At 31.8% G+C, this 17284-nt stretch overlaps 1 protein-coding gene across 2 annotated transcripts; it reads left to right on the forward strand.

Annotated features, from left to right (window-relative positions):
* The first annotated feature begins 5521 nt into the window (after positions 1-5521).
* On the forward strand, positions 5522-10030 carry LOC130630641 (uncharacterized). Of its 2 annotated transcripts, none has more exons than XM_057444212.1 (2): positions 5522-5590; positions 7996-10030. In XM_057444212.1, the coding sequence occupies exon 2, from the start codon at positions 8007-8009 to the stop codon at positions 8550-8552; it is 546 nt and encodes a 181-aa protein (XP_057300195.1). In that variant the 5' UTR covers positions 5522-5590; positions 7996-8006; the 3' UTR covers positions 8553-10030. The 2 variants fall into 2 exon arrangements, with proteins under 2 accessions (XP_057300195.1, XP_057300194.1); XM_057444211.1 differs by lacking the exon at positions 5522-5590 and adding an exon at positions 7622-7747.
* The last annotated feature ends 7254 nt before the right edge of the window (positions 10031-17284 follow it).

Below are 17284 nucleotides of genomic sequence, written 5' to 3' on the forward strand. Positions count from 1 at the left end.
GATGCAGTCATAATAGTTCCTGTGCACTTCCACAGTGTTAAGCAAGTGTTTTATGTTATAAAAATCTGTTTGACCCAAGATCTTTGCAGTGAATAGAATATCTTAACCTGGATATACAATATGTGAAACATCATTAACTGGGTCTAAAACATTGATTTTATCAATTGGAGTCATAAAGACTACAAATACAAGAATGCAACTGCTCTTACAAATAACTAGAATTTTATTAAATATTAGCTTGTGGAAAATTCACTGGAACACACCTGTCACAGCAAATTCAATTTAACAGTAACACATTAGTATTGGTAGCTTAAAGATTTTGTGATTATTTAGCATGACCTCATACAGATGTGCTTAATACTGCATAAGTTTAATCTTAGAACTTCAAAAGAAAAAAAGATATCTACACTTTTTGATATACAGATATGTTTCTTGTTATACTCTACAACTAATCCTGAAGTGAGGATATAGATACAAAGAAAGATAAAAAAGCATTTTGGAATTTGAAAACAAATAATTTTTGAGGGATCCTAATTAAAAAAAAAGATTATTGAAAAAGTTTTAGGAAATTAATACTGGTAGCCAAATGTAAACAAAATTTGCAAATATGGGCGATAAATCTCCAAAAAAGCCCGTCCGTTACCTCTTGTATGCTTTGCTCCTAAGAAGGGAGTGATTAAAGTCCTACTTTCACCACTAGTGGTAAAGTTAAATATGGTTGCCCGAACTCAGAAAAGGCGTATTCCCTTAACATACATCAAGATTTTAAATTTTCTTCATTTTTATTGCACTCTGTTGCCCAGTAATTTCAGCTTGTCATTTTTTCATAAATTTTGAATTAAGTGAGAAAATCCAGGCGCGGATACAGAAATTTAAACAAGTTAGTCCATTTTTTCACAAAGTCACTAATCTTGCTCCAAAAAATTATCTTTGCTCAAACTTCCTAACATTGCTCTTAAAACTTCAAAATGTGTCTAGCTCTTCACTCTCTTCAACTAAAATACGGAAACTTTTCACCTCCAAAAAAATTGTTATGACGTCAAAATGAATCGCCGAATACACCTTCACGATAATTCGGGAAAACTAACACTCCATCGCAGCTTATTTTTCGATTGGAGGAGGTAAACATCACACTTTTATAAGAGTTTATTAAGGAGAAAACACGTTTTTTTGTGATAACTTTTCATGCCGCGTTTTGTTTTTAATGAAAAGTACACGTAAGTTGTATCCTATTATTTTGAACGTTTCCTGACAATTTGAAAGAAATTGATAAGACGGAAGTTAAAAAACTGAAGAAAACACTCTAACTCTAACAAACTCTCATAAGAACACGTTTTTTACCTCCTTTTTTCTGAAATTGCAAAACGATGGAGAGCCGTAGAAACGCAAGTACAATTTAATTATCGTAAAGGTGTATTACGAAAGTCACCCGACTAGCTTGACATACATGAAATCCGCCACTGAAATCCTTGCATCATATTTGCAAAATCAAACTTGTTGAAATATAGTTGAAATGTAGTTGGTGTCAAATTTAACCATTTAGCTAAACTTGATGACTTGCTATCTTGATACTTTTTTTTATATTATTATTTTGGCAGGCAAAATAAAGCAATTTAATTGACTAATTCTTTTTAGCCTGCCGAAAAAAATGTAAACAAAGCTTATAGCAAGTCATTTTAGGGTATGTAGCTAGCTATCACCACCAGCGTCGTTAATTCACCATGACAAACAAAAACAAGGGAGTCCATAAAACAAAAAAGGTTCCTATTCTCACATTTTGAGGCTGCCCTGCTTGTTTACCTTGCTGTACATCATAATTCTACGAACAGAACAGTGACGTTCTTCCTGGTTTAAAACATCCGAGGCTTGAAAACCATGTTGAATTTACCTCTCTCGGAAGCAGGTTTTCGCTTCGGGAAATACCCTATGAGACATTTACGTCTCGGAATGTTTTATAAGAAAAATGTTGACCACATGGATGTTCACAACAAAATTCTACTGAAAAAATTGTCTCACTATAAGCTCTTTTCAAATCCTACCTGAGCAACCGCCATCAGTTTGTTAACATTTCAGATTTCGCCTCATGGGCCTAATGGGCTACGTAAATAGATGTATGTGCATATTTTGCATAGTTAGCCTCACTAATATCGAGGGATATACCCTGTCTATTATTTCCAGGAGGGGCCATGCCTTAGATGGAGAGTCCTAGAGTATTTAATGCTTATTTTGAGCTACGCAAACCTAATTAGGGCCCGCGCTGTACTGGACAACTCCCGGCAACATCGAACGGCCCACACATGGAGATCCCCCCAATTTTCCTCAAATGGCTTGGGTTAACCCGTGGCTATCGTAACATTCACTCGCCCATGCTGAATCGCCGTCAAGAGGAATCGAACCCCGGTCTCCCAAACAGTGTACGAGAGCTATAACCACTAATCTATGGCGCCACAATAACCACTAATCTATGGCGCCACAATTGTCAGACACAGTGTTCCACAAGGTTCTGTTTTAGGTCCACTACTTTTTTTAATTTACATTAATGATTTAAACTGTGCTGTTACTCAACTAGGATTAATGAAATTTACTGATCTTATTCATTTTCAAAACGCTCTTTAAATTCATCGTATTTATCACCAGAAGGTTCCTTCTCCTCTTTAAAAACATTTGCAGTTGACTTCTCCCACTCCCATAATACCAGGGCTAATGCTCGTGGACTCATTAATTTTAAACTTGTTCGCACTAGTAGTTTTGGTACGAAGTCTATACGTCATTAAGCCGTTCTCTCATGGCAATTTTGTCATGATAAATGTCCAAGTATAAAACTTCTTGACTTGACTGTAAATAAGCTCAAATCTAAAAACACTGATTAATTAGTTAAGGTGTGTCTCCGTGGTTCGTACATTATATATTAATTATTTTATTTATTTATTTATTTATTTATTTATTTATTTATTTATTTATTTATTTATTTATTTATTTATTTATTTATTTATTTATTTATTTATTTATTTATTTATTTATTTATTTATTTATTTATTTATTTATTTATTTATTTATTTATTTATTTATTTATTTATTTATTTATTTATTTATTTATTTATTTATTTATTTATTTATTTATTTATTTATTTATTTTTTATTATTTTTATTATTTTTATTATTTTTTTTTCTCTAACTTAACCAGTTATTTAAACATGCAGGTGTATTGACGTTTTATTATTACGAACAGCTACTTTTTGTTTGTCTTGTCAATGTCATGTGACGTCATGTGTTGTTTACTGTTTGTATTGTTCCTGGTTACCAGTATGACTCAATAGCTTGCTAACAGTGTTGGTATTCCAGGATAGGTACAACATAATTTATCCATAGGCCATGTAATTTTTTTTCCATTATTTTTTTGAGTATCTATCGAAATATACGTTCTTTGATTAATTGATTGATTGTTTGATTGATTGATTTTCACGAAGCAAATTGAACGGCGAATTATTCTAAAAATTAAAACTTAAATTTTAAATGAATACACCTCCTCGAATTAGTTTACTTTGATGTACCGCTGCGTAACTTTTTTATTTTTAAACAAAATGAACGTGATTTTTGAAATCCTCACCTGAAACTTGTTAAAATGTGATAAAATTTTCAGATTCATACAGCACAAAACCTGTTATAAAACATTTTTTTAATTTGGTGCTAATTGACCTCCTCTGCTTTAAAGATTAGAAAATTAAGAACGACTTTCTTTATAACATAAATATACAACCAAAACAGCATTCTATATCAGAACAGAAAAGTTAAAAGTTTATACACACACCAATTCAATAAAATCAAAATATCAAAAGTAAATTGTAAAGAACATGTAATTCGGGACACATGTATTTGAGACTAAATGAATATGAAAATAGAATTAAAATATAAATTTAATTTTACGATGGCTTCAATGGTTTACTTCCTCTTCTAATTTAAAAGCACTTCTTTTTTATGATCCAAACAGTTCTCTTCTGTATTCTCGCGCTGCTCTACTACAAGCTTGTTTCTCACCAACTAATCGTAATTTTGGTAATACTTTCCTGTCCCATCCATAACGCGCAAAGGCTACCGATATCCCTCTGATCTTTCCGCGATTTTTACAAACCAGGTGGTTGTTTAATCAAAAATCTTACTATTGATTAAAATTTATTCAGGAAATTAATTTATTTCCTTAAATAATTTAATTATTTTAATTTACTAATCTTAATTAAAAAAATAAATTAAGTGATTAAAATGAATGCAATATTTAAATGCGCCATTTTTAATAATAACAAGAAGCCCTGGGGCTCTAAGATTTTCCGCTCGCTACCAAAATATTTGATGACAACCTGCTAATTCGTTGTGTTATCGTGCCAAAAATTCGAAGAGGTTTGGTGCATGAAGCTCTGAAGATAAAGCACACAAGTAGGGCATTATAAAATTGACGATTTTTGACCGACTTTGTAGGTTGGTAAAAAGCTGGTTGTGCAATGTAGGTTGTAAAATGTAGGCTGTAAGACTGTACAATTTGTACAATGCTGGCTGACTAAATTTGACCTTTTTAAAATTGCTTCTTAAAATTGCTTCTTAAAATTGCTAAAAGTATATTTTTGTGATATAATACATAATATAATATAGTTATGTGGGTACTTAAAATAAATATAAACGTGTCTTACTTATAGCTATATAAATATAATACGAATATATATATATGAAATATATGTACATGAAAGTAAAAAAATACCTGTAGTACAAACTGCATTATTTTGGTAAGACTAAAGTTGACAACAAAATGCTTGAAACAAAATACTTAAAAAAGTAAAGAACAAAATGCTTGAAAGAAGCTAAGAACAAAAATTAGAAAAAAGTTAAAAATAACAAAATACCACACAACCGTAAACCGTTTTGAAATTAAAAAAGAGTAAAAAGCTTCACTTGGATATACAGTAACATGGTTATTCTTTTACTACCAAATAGTAATTCATCAGGAAAATTCTTCGATAAGAAGGAACCAATAAGTTCTACTGATGCCGAGCTTTCTAAGCATTTGCCAAGCTGTAGAGCAAATCCCGTGTCTCTCTTTTCAATTTTCTGCATGTTAGCAGCAACCTGAAAAGCACCACCTGATTTCAGATTTAACAGGATATTGTGCTGCTAATCTGCTGATTTTTCCACAAGCGTAGAGAGAACTCCGTCTTTATGGGTCCTTTTAAGAAAATAGTCAGACATTTAGTTCTCTGTAAAAATAGAAATTTAAGGAAAATAATCGAAAGCGGAAATGAAAAATTTGTACACTTAAGTTATTGGATCTTAATCTGTTTTCAATTCAATGACGAACACCACGAAGTGTTCTTTAAAATTCCACCATCACAGTTAGGTTAAAAAAAATTAAAAATTATGTCAACCAGATAAATAAAAAAACAAAAATTAGAAATTCGAAGAAATAAGAGATGGGTCTTGGGTCTCCGGTGCCGGCACATGGATACAGGGTCTCGGCGGGTCTCCGGCCTCGGGGAATATGAGGTATGGGGTCTATGCCTGTTCGTTGTGTTATGCGATATAGTATCTGTTACTGTATGAAACAAAGGTTTGTGTAAAGTTTGTTTATATGTGCTGGGAGGCAAGGTTCCTTTTTTGGTACATAAAGATAAGGATAGGCTACCATAGGCTAATCAGTTGTAAGCCAGGCAATTCTTCACAAGTTAGGAGATGAATTAATTGCTAGCTAGCCATCCAAATATTAGAAAAAATGTCTTTTTAATTTCTGTTTTGGTAGACAATACACCTTTAGCTACTATAATTCGAGAAAATTAACACTCAATGGCAGCTTATTTTGTGTTAGGAAGAGGTAAACGTCACACTTTTATAAGAGTTTATTAAGGAGAAAACACGTTCTTTCATGATAACTTTTCTTGCCGCTTTTTGTTTTTAATGAAAAGTACACATGAGTTGTATCTTACTATTATTAACGTTTCCTAAAAATTAGAAAGAAATTGGTATGAAGGAAGTTAAAAAATTGGAGAAAACACGCTTTGGTCTCTTAAAAAATCTTAAAAAAACATTTTTTACCTCGTTTCTTCCGATATTGTAAAAGGCGTAGGAATGCATGTACAATTGAATTATCATGAAGGTGTATTAAGATGTTGTGAAACAAGAAATTTAGGTTAAGTGTTGCTTATTTAAGTGTTGCATCATCCAACATATTATTTTGTGTACTTGTACCATTATGAATCAACAAGGTATAATTGCAGGCAGGAGGGGTTTGCCATACTTTGCCAGCCATTTCTATTTTTAACACAGATTTCATCAATGTACTTCTGCGACTAAATTAAGCATACTTGCAACGGTCTGGCCAATCACAGAGATCGGATTTCATCTATTTGTTTTTGTCTCAGTAACTCCCAAACCTATTCCTTGGGCTTTTTTCTGCCAGTGGATAATTCATTATCCTATCTTAAACATTAAACGCCCCTAGGACAGGATTAAGTGCTGCTAAGTTGTTTAATGATACTGAAAACAAATTTGCTTCTGTTGAACAGAAAATCCCAGGGAAAATTTCAGCTGACTGACTGATCGACCGACTGATTGACCGACTGATCGACCAACTAACTTTTTTAAGGACTTTAAGATGCGAACATGATATATATTTTTAGCAAATACCTAATTTAGCTACCACATGTCACCTAACCAGGCGATTGTAGCCTAATTGAGTGTTTGCCTTGCCCTGCCCTTGCTGACTTGACTGACCCACCCACACAGAAAAAAGCCTAAAAAACTCAAAATTAATTTCATCTGCAAGTATATACCTTTGTAAAAGCCCTTTTGGATAACGTACAACATCGATAGACTAGCGTAAGAAGATTCATCTTTTTGTGGAGATCAGTTGTTTGCTAAGACTTCTTTGTCCTGTGTACTTTGCTTTGCAGAACTATATATATAATTTATAAAGGTCTCTTTGCTTTGTAATTAAGCAAATAATGTGCTATTTTGACTACGTGCAACCATATTTAAAAAAAATATATCACATGAAATCTAGCCTTTTCGCAGATGTAACCTTTGTCGTAAAACAAAGCAGCCGTAACATATAGCACATGTGTTTGTAAATCAAAACAAACTAAAAACTATCCTGACAGTGCAAATAATAATTAAAATCTTTTAAAAAATTGTGACTGCAATAGCAACAGACATAAGAAATCATGTAAATAGCCTACTTACTTCACTAGTGTAGCTAATTAGACTATCGTAGCCTAACCTTGACTATTTTGACTGTAACAATTGTGTGGCAAACAAAAGTGCATTGCAGAAGTGCAAAAGTTCAAATTTAGTAACTCTGTAAATTCTAATTGAATCAAACTTGGCAATCTTATAGTACGTTTGTAACACCTACATAAAATTTATTTAACATATTTTCCGGTTTTTACATAGATTGCATAAAAAGGTGCCAAAAATTACCCGAAAATGCAGTTTTTTCTAATTTTCGGGTGAAATCCTAAAAAATCGTGAAATCGGATTAGTCACTTGTCCAAAACATGGAAAATTCTTCTTGATAAAACAAAGTTGTGTTGTAAGTTTCAAATTTTAGGGATAATCCTAACAACAGATATTATATTTTTCTTATATTTTCTTTTTCTTTTTTAGAGATTTTTAGGGGTAGTTTTGAGTAATAGCCAATATCAAAGTCTCTGAAAGGCATGGGACCTAAAAATTGGCATGCAGGTGTCTAATAGATAAATATTGAAACTCAGTAAGTATCAAGCCATGCAGCATAGCGTTAAGGAGTTATTAAAAGCCGTCAGGGGAGGCGGAATCCAATTTATTTCAGCAAAACAATATGTAACTTTATAAATGAAAGAAGAAATTCGGCAGAGTAAAGAATTTTTCTAAATAGTTTTAGTTTTTTATTATATTTGCGCAATAATTTTTAATAAATTTTTTAAACTTTTTCCCTAAGTTGCCACAATTATTGGTTATAGTATGTTTATATTCTTGTAGATTTATTCAAAATGGACGAGAATATATATAAATTGCAACTATTAACTCTTGCAAATGAAGCAGAGATCTATTTGCGCGAACTGTTTCATGATTCTGAGTATGGAAATCTACCGAAAGATGAAAAAAAGTTATATAGTCATATGGAAAAGTTAGATAGAAGTGGTAAATTGAGTCATCTTCGACCAGAACAACGAGAAATTGTTTTACCAGGCAATAAAAAGACAAACTCAGCGAAATTTGACACCATTCTGTTGTCTCACTTTCTTCTTACTCACGCAAAATTAACCAAACCAGCTCGAGCAGCTCTGGAGAAAATAGGCGAGGAAAAGAACCTTATTCTAAGTAACCCTGACATAACGTATCAAGAATTTGAAACACGATGGAACAATATGGAAACATTTCTTCGTAGGCTTGGATATCCGTATGACTGCCATGCTAAATATATAAAAGCGGCCTATGATTTCGATCAATTAGATGCCTTGGACGGAATTGAAGACTCGTTAAGGAAAAGTGAGAGAGAAATAAAAGAATATAACGACAAGAATAAATTCAAATGAGAAACCATTGAAAATCATTTTGAGCAGCACTTGGCGATATTTGTACTTAATGTTGTTCTGTAAACTTTTTAGACATTTTCTTATCCAAATTACATGAATTAAATGAACATTGTCATTTTTATAGTTCACAAGAACATCAAAAAAATAGTCTTTAAATATGTTAATATTTGCTACTTACATGTTTTCTTCATTTTGTTTAGGTTGTTTTTTGTTTGTTTATTTCATTCATTCTGTTAAGGAACTCTTTTCCATTTTTTTTTGTTACATTATCGAGATTTATTCATTCCAAATTTTCCACTTGGTCAGTTGCTAATCAGTTCAAATCTCAAACTCAGCATTCAGCAACTCGATTTCTTATTAAGGAAACGTGCAGATTTTAAAATTGAAAGGCAATTAATAACACAAACGTTCTATTCTTTAATAATGAACATTTTTAAGATTTGAAGAATTAGATGATGTTAAAATTGTCTTTTGCGCAAACATTAAAGTATGCTAGCAAAAAAGAAAGCAAAAATGTTTGAAAATAATTGTTTCTTAGTAATTCCAGACACGCATGAAATTTTGTTTCTCTAAATCTGTAAATGAATCCAGGCTGTTAATACGCTTTCACATACTTTCTGAGTTCATATATCGATGTACTTTTTCAATGTTCTCAATATTTTGCGAGTTAGCAGTTGAAAAGATCTATAATTAACATGTTCTTAATTGATTACAAATTATTAACCCTAACACAGTTTTTCTCGCATCGATAAACATATAATTAGACAATTTTCCCCAATCAATCGACGGTATTTACTCATTATTTTCTGCCCAGCTCGAGCATTTAAATTCTATTAATTGTTCATTAGAAACAAACAATAGAAATAGAACTTTTTTTTAAAGCCGGCTCTTATTTCCGCCAGTCGCCAAAATAACGCCCTTTTAGGGTGGCTTGATAAGGGCCGATAAGGTAGTTGTTATACATTGATGTGAGTTGTAGCTCAAAAAGGAGCATATAGAGGCATTAGGCCCCTGTTCGCAGTATCTTCATTGATAATAGTCCCATTAAAACTGAAGAGTGTCTTTTATTTTAAATTATCTTTAATTTTTAAAACCATGTATCTCACGGGCCTTATCGACTGGTGCAATGAAATAATAAACAACCTTGTGCCCACTAAAGGAAGAAGATAAGGAAAAAGTAGTACCGTTAACAAGCTGTTTACATAAAAGAGAAAAAAAACAAAGATTTAGTGAATTAGTTTGTGTAAATTAGTGTATATTACTTACTATGTAACATCAACTTTAAATAAATGAAATGAATAAAAACAAAAAAACAAACAAGTAAACAAATAAACAAGAAAATAAACAAAAACCAAACAAAGAAAAATACCCCTAATGCTTATAAATTTGAGAAATTTATAGTGTATATGGTACTGAGATAATTGAGCTCGGCCGCACAACGTTCAACACAAAAATAGTGTAAGTGCGTCAAACAAGAATAATTGAACATGGTAGTAGCATGATTATATTACAGAAAACAATGAGCAACATCCACGGACGACTTGTTGATAATGGTCCCATTAAAACTGAAGAGTGTCTCCTGCGTAAGTAATAATCATAATTTTTAAACTTCAATTTGTATTTAAAGATAATTAATGATTTATACATCATGTACAATTACAATATTTACCATAAGTACGTTTCTCTCAAAATTATTGGAAATAATTGTGGCCACCGTACGTAAACTATCTAAAAAGAAAAAAAAAGTAAAAAAATTAATACAATTTTAGTATGAAAGGATTTTCCCATACCATCTATTCCTCCTAACATAGATAAAATACGAGCTTGCTATCGCTACCTCAATTTTATTCATCATGCGTTTTACATTCAAGCAACCAAACTGTCTGTAGAAGTTGGAAAAGTCCCGGATTCTTCTAGGGAAGAATCCAAGAGAGGAAACCTCCACAAACATCTTGTTTACCTGGTATTTTTTGTTTAAAAGATTGTTTTTTAAATTTTGATAGCGTCTAACTTTGTATTCATAAGCTTTTGTAAAGTTACTTTCATAACAACAAGACAGTTCAATGGCATTCAGTTCGTTGCCAATCTTTAATAGGATGTCAGGGCCATCAAAGAATTCAGCTGGCCTTCTGAAACCATCAAGATCAGCAAATAATAATAATAATAATAATAATAATAATAATAATAATAATAATAATAATAATAATAATAATAATAATAATAATAATAATAATAATAATAATAATAATAATAATAATAATAATAATAATAATAATAATAATAATAATAATAATAATAATAATAATAATAATAATAATAATAATAATAATAATAATAATAATAATAATAATAATAATAATAATAATAATAATAATAATAATAATAATAATAATAATAATAATAATAATAATAATAATAATAATAATAATAATAATAATAATAATAATAATAATAATAATAATAATAAATATACTTCAGGATTTATCCATATGGCTCTTCGTCCCATAAAAAGAAATGTTAAAAATTCTATTTAAACAATAAAATAGACACACATATATATAAATATATATACTATATAAAAACATATAGTTTAAAACCATAGTAGTATAGTTAAAATCAAGCCATACATGTGGCAAACGAAGAGTCTAAAAGGTAACATGCACATAGTGTCCTAAAATAATTAAAAATTTCCTCGTCCTGATGTTTCTTGGTATTTTGTTAAAAATATTTGCAGATGTATATTACGAAAGATTTTGTCAGGTTGATAATCCTTCAATATCAAAGTGGGAGGCGAAGATATTCAGGAAAACTGTCATGGTGAATAACCTTGAATGCAAGCTTGCAAATGTCAAATTTAAGTTGTTGTTGGTAAGGTAGCCAACCCAAATTAACACAGTCTATTTTTGGCTGTACTTCTCAAGAACATATGAGGCAGTGCAAATTTGCAACGAAGACGTTGTAGTAAAACTTTAGTTGCATTATGTAATAAAACATTACAGTAATATAATTTCGATAAAACCAATGTCTCTGCTAGTTTTTTACGTAGCTTGTAAGGTGTTATTCTACAGATTTTTTTTAGCCTTGAGAGTTTACCGTGACAGGATGATATAAGTCTAGAAATATACAATGTTTAGTTTAGCTTGCATCAAATTACTTTCCAGTTTTTAGTAACATCAATCGGAACGACCTTTACTGTTAAACCTATCATGTTATTTCCGGTCCATTTGTAAAATGACTGCAACTTTGAGGCTGCGAAAATGACAGCTTTTGTTTAAGAGGGGTTGAAAACTTTTGCGCCCATTGATACATTGATTCTATATGTTTCGTGAAGTCTTTGTGGCTTACAACTGAGGTACATTGTGTCATCAGCATATTGGATTGTAGAACAATCAATGTGATTATATAAGTCTACAGTATAAAGATTAAATAAAACAGAGCCAAGCACAGACCTTTGTGGCACCCCAGATTGAACATCTAAAATTGGTGATTTCTTCTCGTTAATTTGTACACACTGTTTGCGATTAGATAGGTATGACAGGAAGATATACTTGATTTACTGAAGCTCAGGTTATAAATTTTTAGCAGTGTGGTGCAGATATCTACAGTTTCAAAGGCTTTTGAAAAATCTGCAAAAACAGCTAGGGTTACTTCACCTTTATGCACATACTTAAGGATATCATCACTTCTTAAAAGGGCTGTTGTGGTTGAATGGTCTTTGCTGAATCCACAAATAATTCCACAATACAACATGCTTTTATCAATAAGGTCAACGATATGTGTACATACTAATTTCTCATAGATTTTAGAGTAAACTGGCAGAAAAAAAATAGGTCTAAAATTAGAATTTTGAATAGAATTGGGGATCTTTGGTACTGGCTAAACCTTACCAATTTTTTATCTTGAATGGAAGTATGACCTTTCTATTGCAGTGTTTAAAATGTGCACCATTAAAGATGTTATAGCGTCTGCTGCGTACTTCACAAATTTACTGTTAATATTGTCATATCCTGCCGAACAGTCAGATCTTAATTCTTTATTTCGTTTAACACTTCATCATATGTTACAGTGCGAAGATTATGCTTTGTTTCATTTTCTGGAAGATTGTTTATTTTATTGGTAAGAGTCGAGAGATGCTGGTTGTAATCCTGCCAGCCTATCAGTTGTGTTAACAAAGAAATCGTTAATTGTTGCTGGATCAATATTAATTTTAATTAATTAAATTAATTAATTTAACCTCTTTTCATATGAATATGTTCTGGAATATTGTAAATGGTTTCGGATATTTATTTCAATCAATACTATGCTGGTTAGCATTTTGTTGTGGTCAGAAATGGGTTAGTTTTTATCAAAAATATAAATTACATCTTTGGGGAGTTTGTCAGAAACAAAAACCTCGAAATTTTAATTTACAGTGGCACTACTTAAGAATTTGATATTAAACTATATTAAAGAAAAAGGCAGAATCGGTCTCTTTTCAAACTCCAAATAAAACGAAATATTGATGTTGAGAAAATGACTAATCAAGTTGATATATCCATAAATTTTGGCATGATCACACTAATTTACAAATTCGTTTTCTGACTTATTAAATACTTAAAAATGTGCGAAAAAATATGCTCAAAACACTCTTTTATAACTTGAAGCAAAAGTCATGTCGACGTTAAATATTGACATGCCAGGTAAACTTATCCTCGGAGTGAATTCTCGCTTTTTGTTTAGAAAGGCGTTTAAGTCATTTGCTTTTTCATCACGTTCATCTCGTCTTAAACTGACTGTATTCATTGTTTTTTATGTTTTTACAGTTGTGAAATTTGGTTAGATCTTACAATTACATCGTTATTTTAATCTTAGGCGCATTTATTATTAAAGAAGGCGGACATCTACAAGCCTTGGGCCTACTTGTCTATTTTGATATTATTGAAAAGCTTATGACTCATAAGAATATTTATTTTATATAAAAAATATTTATTTCCAACAGGTAAAAAGATGAAGACTGGCGTCGCAACGCCTAGTTAAATCAGTGGAGCGTTTGATAAGAATCGTAGACTGTGTCACGCATGAAACAACTTTTTTGCAACTTTAGGTGATAAAAAGACACAGTATACAACCTGTTGTTACCCTCATCATAGCAAAAATAGTGGGCAAATATTTTTTGTTTTGCACAATTAGTTCCCGTGAAAGTTTAAAACAGCCGGGTGAGCGCTCAGTATATGCAGGTAAAATGTGTCGCTCATCTGCATAGGCGTAATATTTGTTCCAAAAAACATTATCGCAACTGTTAACTTGTTTTAAACAAAAAAGCAGGAAACAACCTGCTATTACCGCGTCTAATTAAAATAATCACTCGTCGTTTCTATTTTGTGGCATAAGTGTTTTTGGCAGTAAAAAAGTGTGACTAGCTTACTGCAATTAGTATAAAATTACCGATTAAAAATTTTGTTTAGCCAAACTGCATTTTCTACTTTCACTCTTTAGCGAGATAGCCACAACTCCAACATAAATATAAATAATATAAACAACCAGATGAAATCTTTAAGATAGGAGTAAATAAAGACAGCTAGAGCAAGCTAGGGTTGTCAGTGGTATAATGCCTTGAAATTTGTATCCTCGTAGCCAAAATCTCAAAATTAGTTATTTAAAATTTAAACATAGCTACAAAACATATTCATTAAAACTCCTGAAAACATACAGAAAATAAATATTCCTATATATGAAGTAATTCGAAGAGAACAAAGTCAAAAGGAGACCTACAAACCTCATCACTTCCGAACCAAAATGGCGTACGTAGCATGATTTTCCGGGTTCTGCCGTGATTGTAAAATTAAGCTGCGTTTCATAAAAACAAAGTTTGTGAAATCGGGTTTTGCGGACCAACTTTTTTGAACACACAAATTATTATTAAAGAAACAAGTCATTAGTCTATGAAAAGTCCACAGAAATTCGACTGGCACAGATTTCGTTTGTGGTTTAACCTGTTTATCTGGCAGACGAAAAACAGCTATTCTTAGTATTACAGAAATCGGTATTATGCCTATAACCACTGTTTCAATTTGCACTTAGCAAATGCAAGGCTGCTGATTTTTGGCAATGATTAAGGGGTTTTTAGAACGTCTGTGTTTTAAACTTCTAATATGTTTTACAAACAAAACGTCAGTTTATCATTTCATTTATCCTACACAGCTTTTTTCCATTCTATATTAAAATTGCCGTGACACTGGATATATAAAATTGGCGTGCGACTGAGAGATGGGCTGTTTCAGTTAATAGGAAGAATACCTAAACTGTGGGTAAGGGAGGGAGGGGGAACGAAAAATAATGTGAGAGTGTGTTTCACACTGTAATGTAACATTTTTGCCAAGTTACACATACGTTAAAACGCTTCCTGACAGCAAAATATTTACAAGATTCTTATGGTAATGCAACTCTCAATTTAGATATGAGTAGCTAGCCTAACCAGCTTAGTTACTAAACTCGGCTACAAGCACTTTTATTATTTCAGCCAGTTTTAATGTAGCTCTTCAAGTTCTAAACAATTCAATACTTCTTCAGTTATTTCTGTAAATATAACATTAATGATATTTCCTTACGAATGTTTACAGTAATTAGCTCTTGCCAAAACAACCTACGATTACTCATACTACATTACGCATTCATAAATTTAAAAAAGGTGAACAGCATGGGTAATATGTGTAATATGTGTTTCTTGTATCCTTAAATTTTCTAAATTTTAATACTGTGACGACTGCGAACTTAGTTGCAAAGTAACTGCACAATTTTTCTTTTATAAGCAATTTAGGATTTTGTTCAGACCAGTTGATAACCATAGAATCCGTCTTTTGTTGGTTAATCATATGTTGATTAATCAGATGCTCCAAAAATGAAGCTGGTGCAAAATTAATTTTGCAAAGCGTCTTTCGCAAGGTCGTAAATCCTTTTGGTCTTTTTTTAAGTCTGTCCGTTAAGTTTAATATTTTCCACCACACTGGCATCATCTCGTTTTCACTATTAATGATGCATTTTTTCACTATTAATTATGCATTAATTTTCATAATTAATTATGTTTAATGCTACGAATTTGGCCACTAGACGTCGCATAAATTAATACAGATGACTTAACATGTCCTTTTTTTAGTGGGTTGTGGAAACTGATAAATAAACTGGTTGTCCTTTAAACAACAGCAGTAGATCATGCCAAAGAATCATGCCGGTTGACCAACGAAATAGTTTAAAAAGATCATTTCTGCATATTTGACACAGGCCCATGCAACAGAACATGCTGCCGGCTTTACAAATCTTTGATAGATGGATGTTAAGGAGATTTAAAAGAAACGGTCTACCACAATTCGTAAGGTCTGTGATAAGTATGTTTCTGTGCTTTCCTCGTCCCATACGTAATAACGTAGCTTTACAGCATCTGAGAAATTTGATAGATGGAGTTAAGGGATTTAATTACAAAAATCACAAAAGTGTAAGTCTCAATCAATTTGAATGCGCGGTAATGTTTATTATCATTATAAGTAATTTGTGATGTTGCGATTTACGCGTTGTAAAGTAGGTAGCAATATATGGTTTTAAATGTCGCCTCTGGGGCGGTCAGTCAGAGGCGTGTATCTACAGTGCATTGTAAATCGTGTATTAACTAACGTTTTAAGAGTGAACACAATGAAATAGTTTTTTTTTCTGCTTAAAAAGAATATATCACGGTCTCCGGTGTCAACTTTTAAGGAATATTTGGGCCCGAAATAACATAGTATAAGGTATTGGGTTCTACTTTTCTTAAATGCTGCACAGACTAGAACCAAGACGTAAAAAACGATCTTGAGCGCAATAAATCACTCTCCTTCACGGCGTGATTTAAATATGACCTTTCTCTAAATCTTTTTAATATTCTGTTAATTTTGTAACGTATATAAGTATATAATTACGCAATTGTCACTGAAAAGCAACATGGCAACGTTTACTAAAGTTGCTGATGAAGACACCAAAAAAGAAATATTGTAGAAAGAGAAGCCTCATATGCCCAACTCTCACTACACTACAAGTATAGTGTCGTTGAGCTGGTGAACCAATTCGTAACACAGTATGGGCAGACTTACGAAAGGAAGTTAATGCAAGGTATCAATATATGGTTTTAAATGTCGCCTCTGGGGCGGTCAGTCAGAGGCTAGAGCATTAAAGATGGCTGCACCTTAAAAGTTCGAGGCACGTACAAGAGATTTATTGGAGCGGACAAACCCAATACTTTACTATGCACCATATTTTTGATACAGGTGTCATATAAACCAGAACGAAAAGCTTGGTCAAAAATACAAATGTTATGATAGATGGTTATTCCCGTTTATGTAGCTAGTATACACTTTAATGCCTGTTAACAACACAATTCTTATATATTAGTGTGTTTTTCGACCTGCGTTGATCAAGTACGATTTATGTCTGTACGGACCACGAAAAAGAGTTTGTACCAAGCTGCATTATATCATTTTTGTGTAAGCGGTAAAAGAGCATTGTTCAAGCAGATCACTTCAACAAAAAAATAATGTTGCAGTTCTGGCTGCAAGTAAATCAGAGGGTTGATTATCAACTTAAAAGAGCCATAAATATTATTTTGAAAATTGACTTTGAAGAGAGGCTGGACATAACTGGGGCGATTTTCAAATTTTTAATGTCCTGGATAATGTTTCACAAGCTGCAGTTGATCATTTATACAGTCATTTAGTAAATGGTCAACTGAA

The sequence above is a fragment of the Hydractinia symbiolongicarpus genome, chromosome 2, assembly GCF_029227915.1.
Source record: "Hydractinia symbiolongicarpus strain clone_291-10 chromosome 2, HSymV2.1, whole genome shotgun sequence".
Lineage (NCBI taxonomy): Eukaryota > Metazoa > Cnidaria > Hydrozoa > Anthoathecata > Hydractiniidae > Hydractinia > Hydractinia symbiolongicarpus.

Excerpts from the sequence above, each read along its gene's own strand:
- LOC130630641 (XM_057444212.1), top strand. The coding sequence starts at position 8,007 with ATGGACGAGAATATATATAAATTGCAACTATTAACTCTTGCAAATGAA.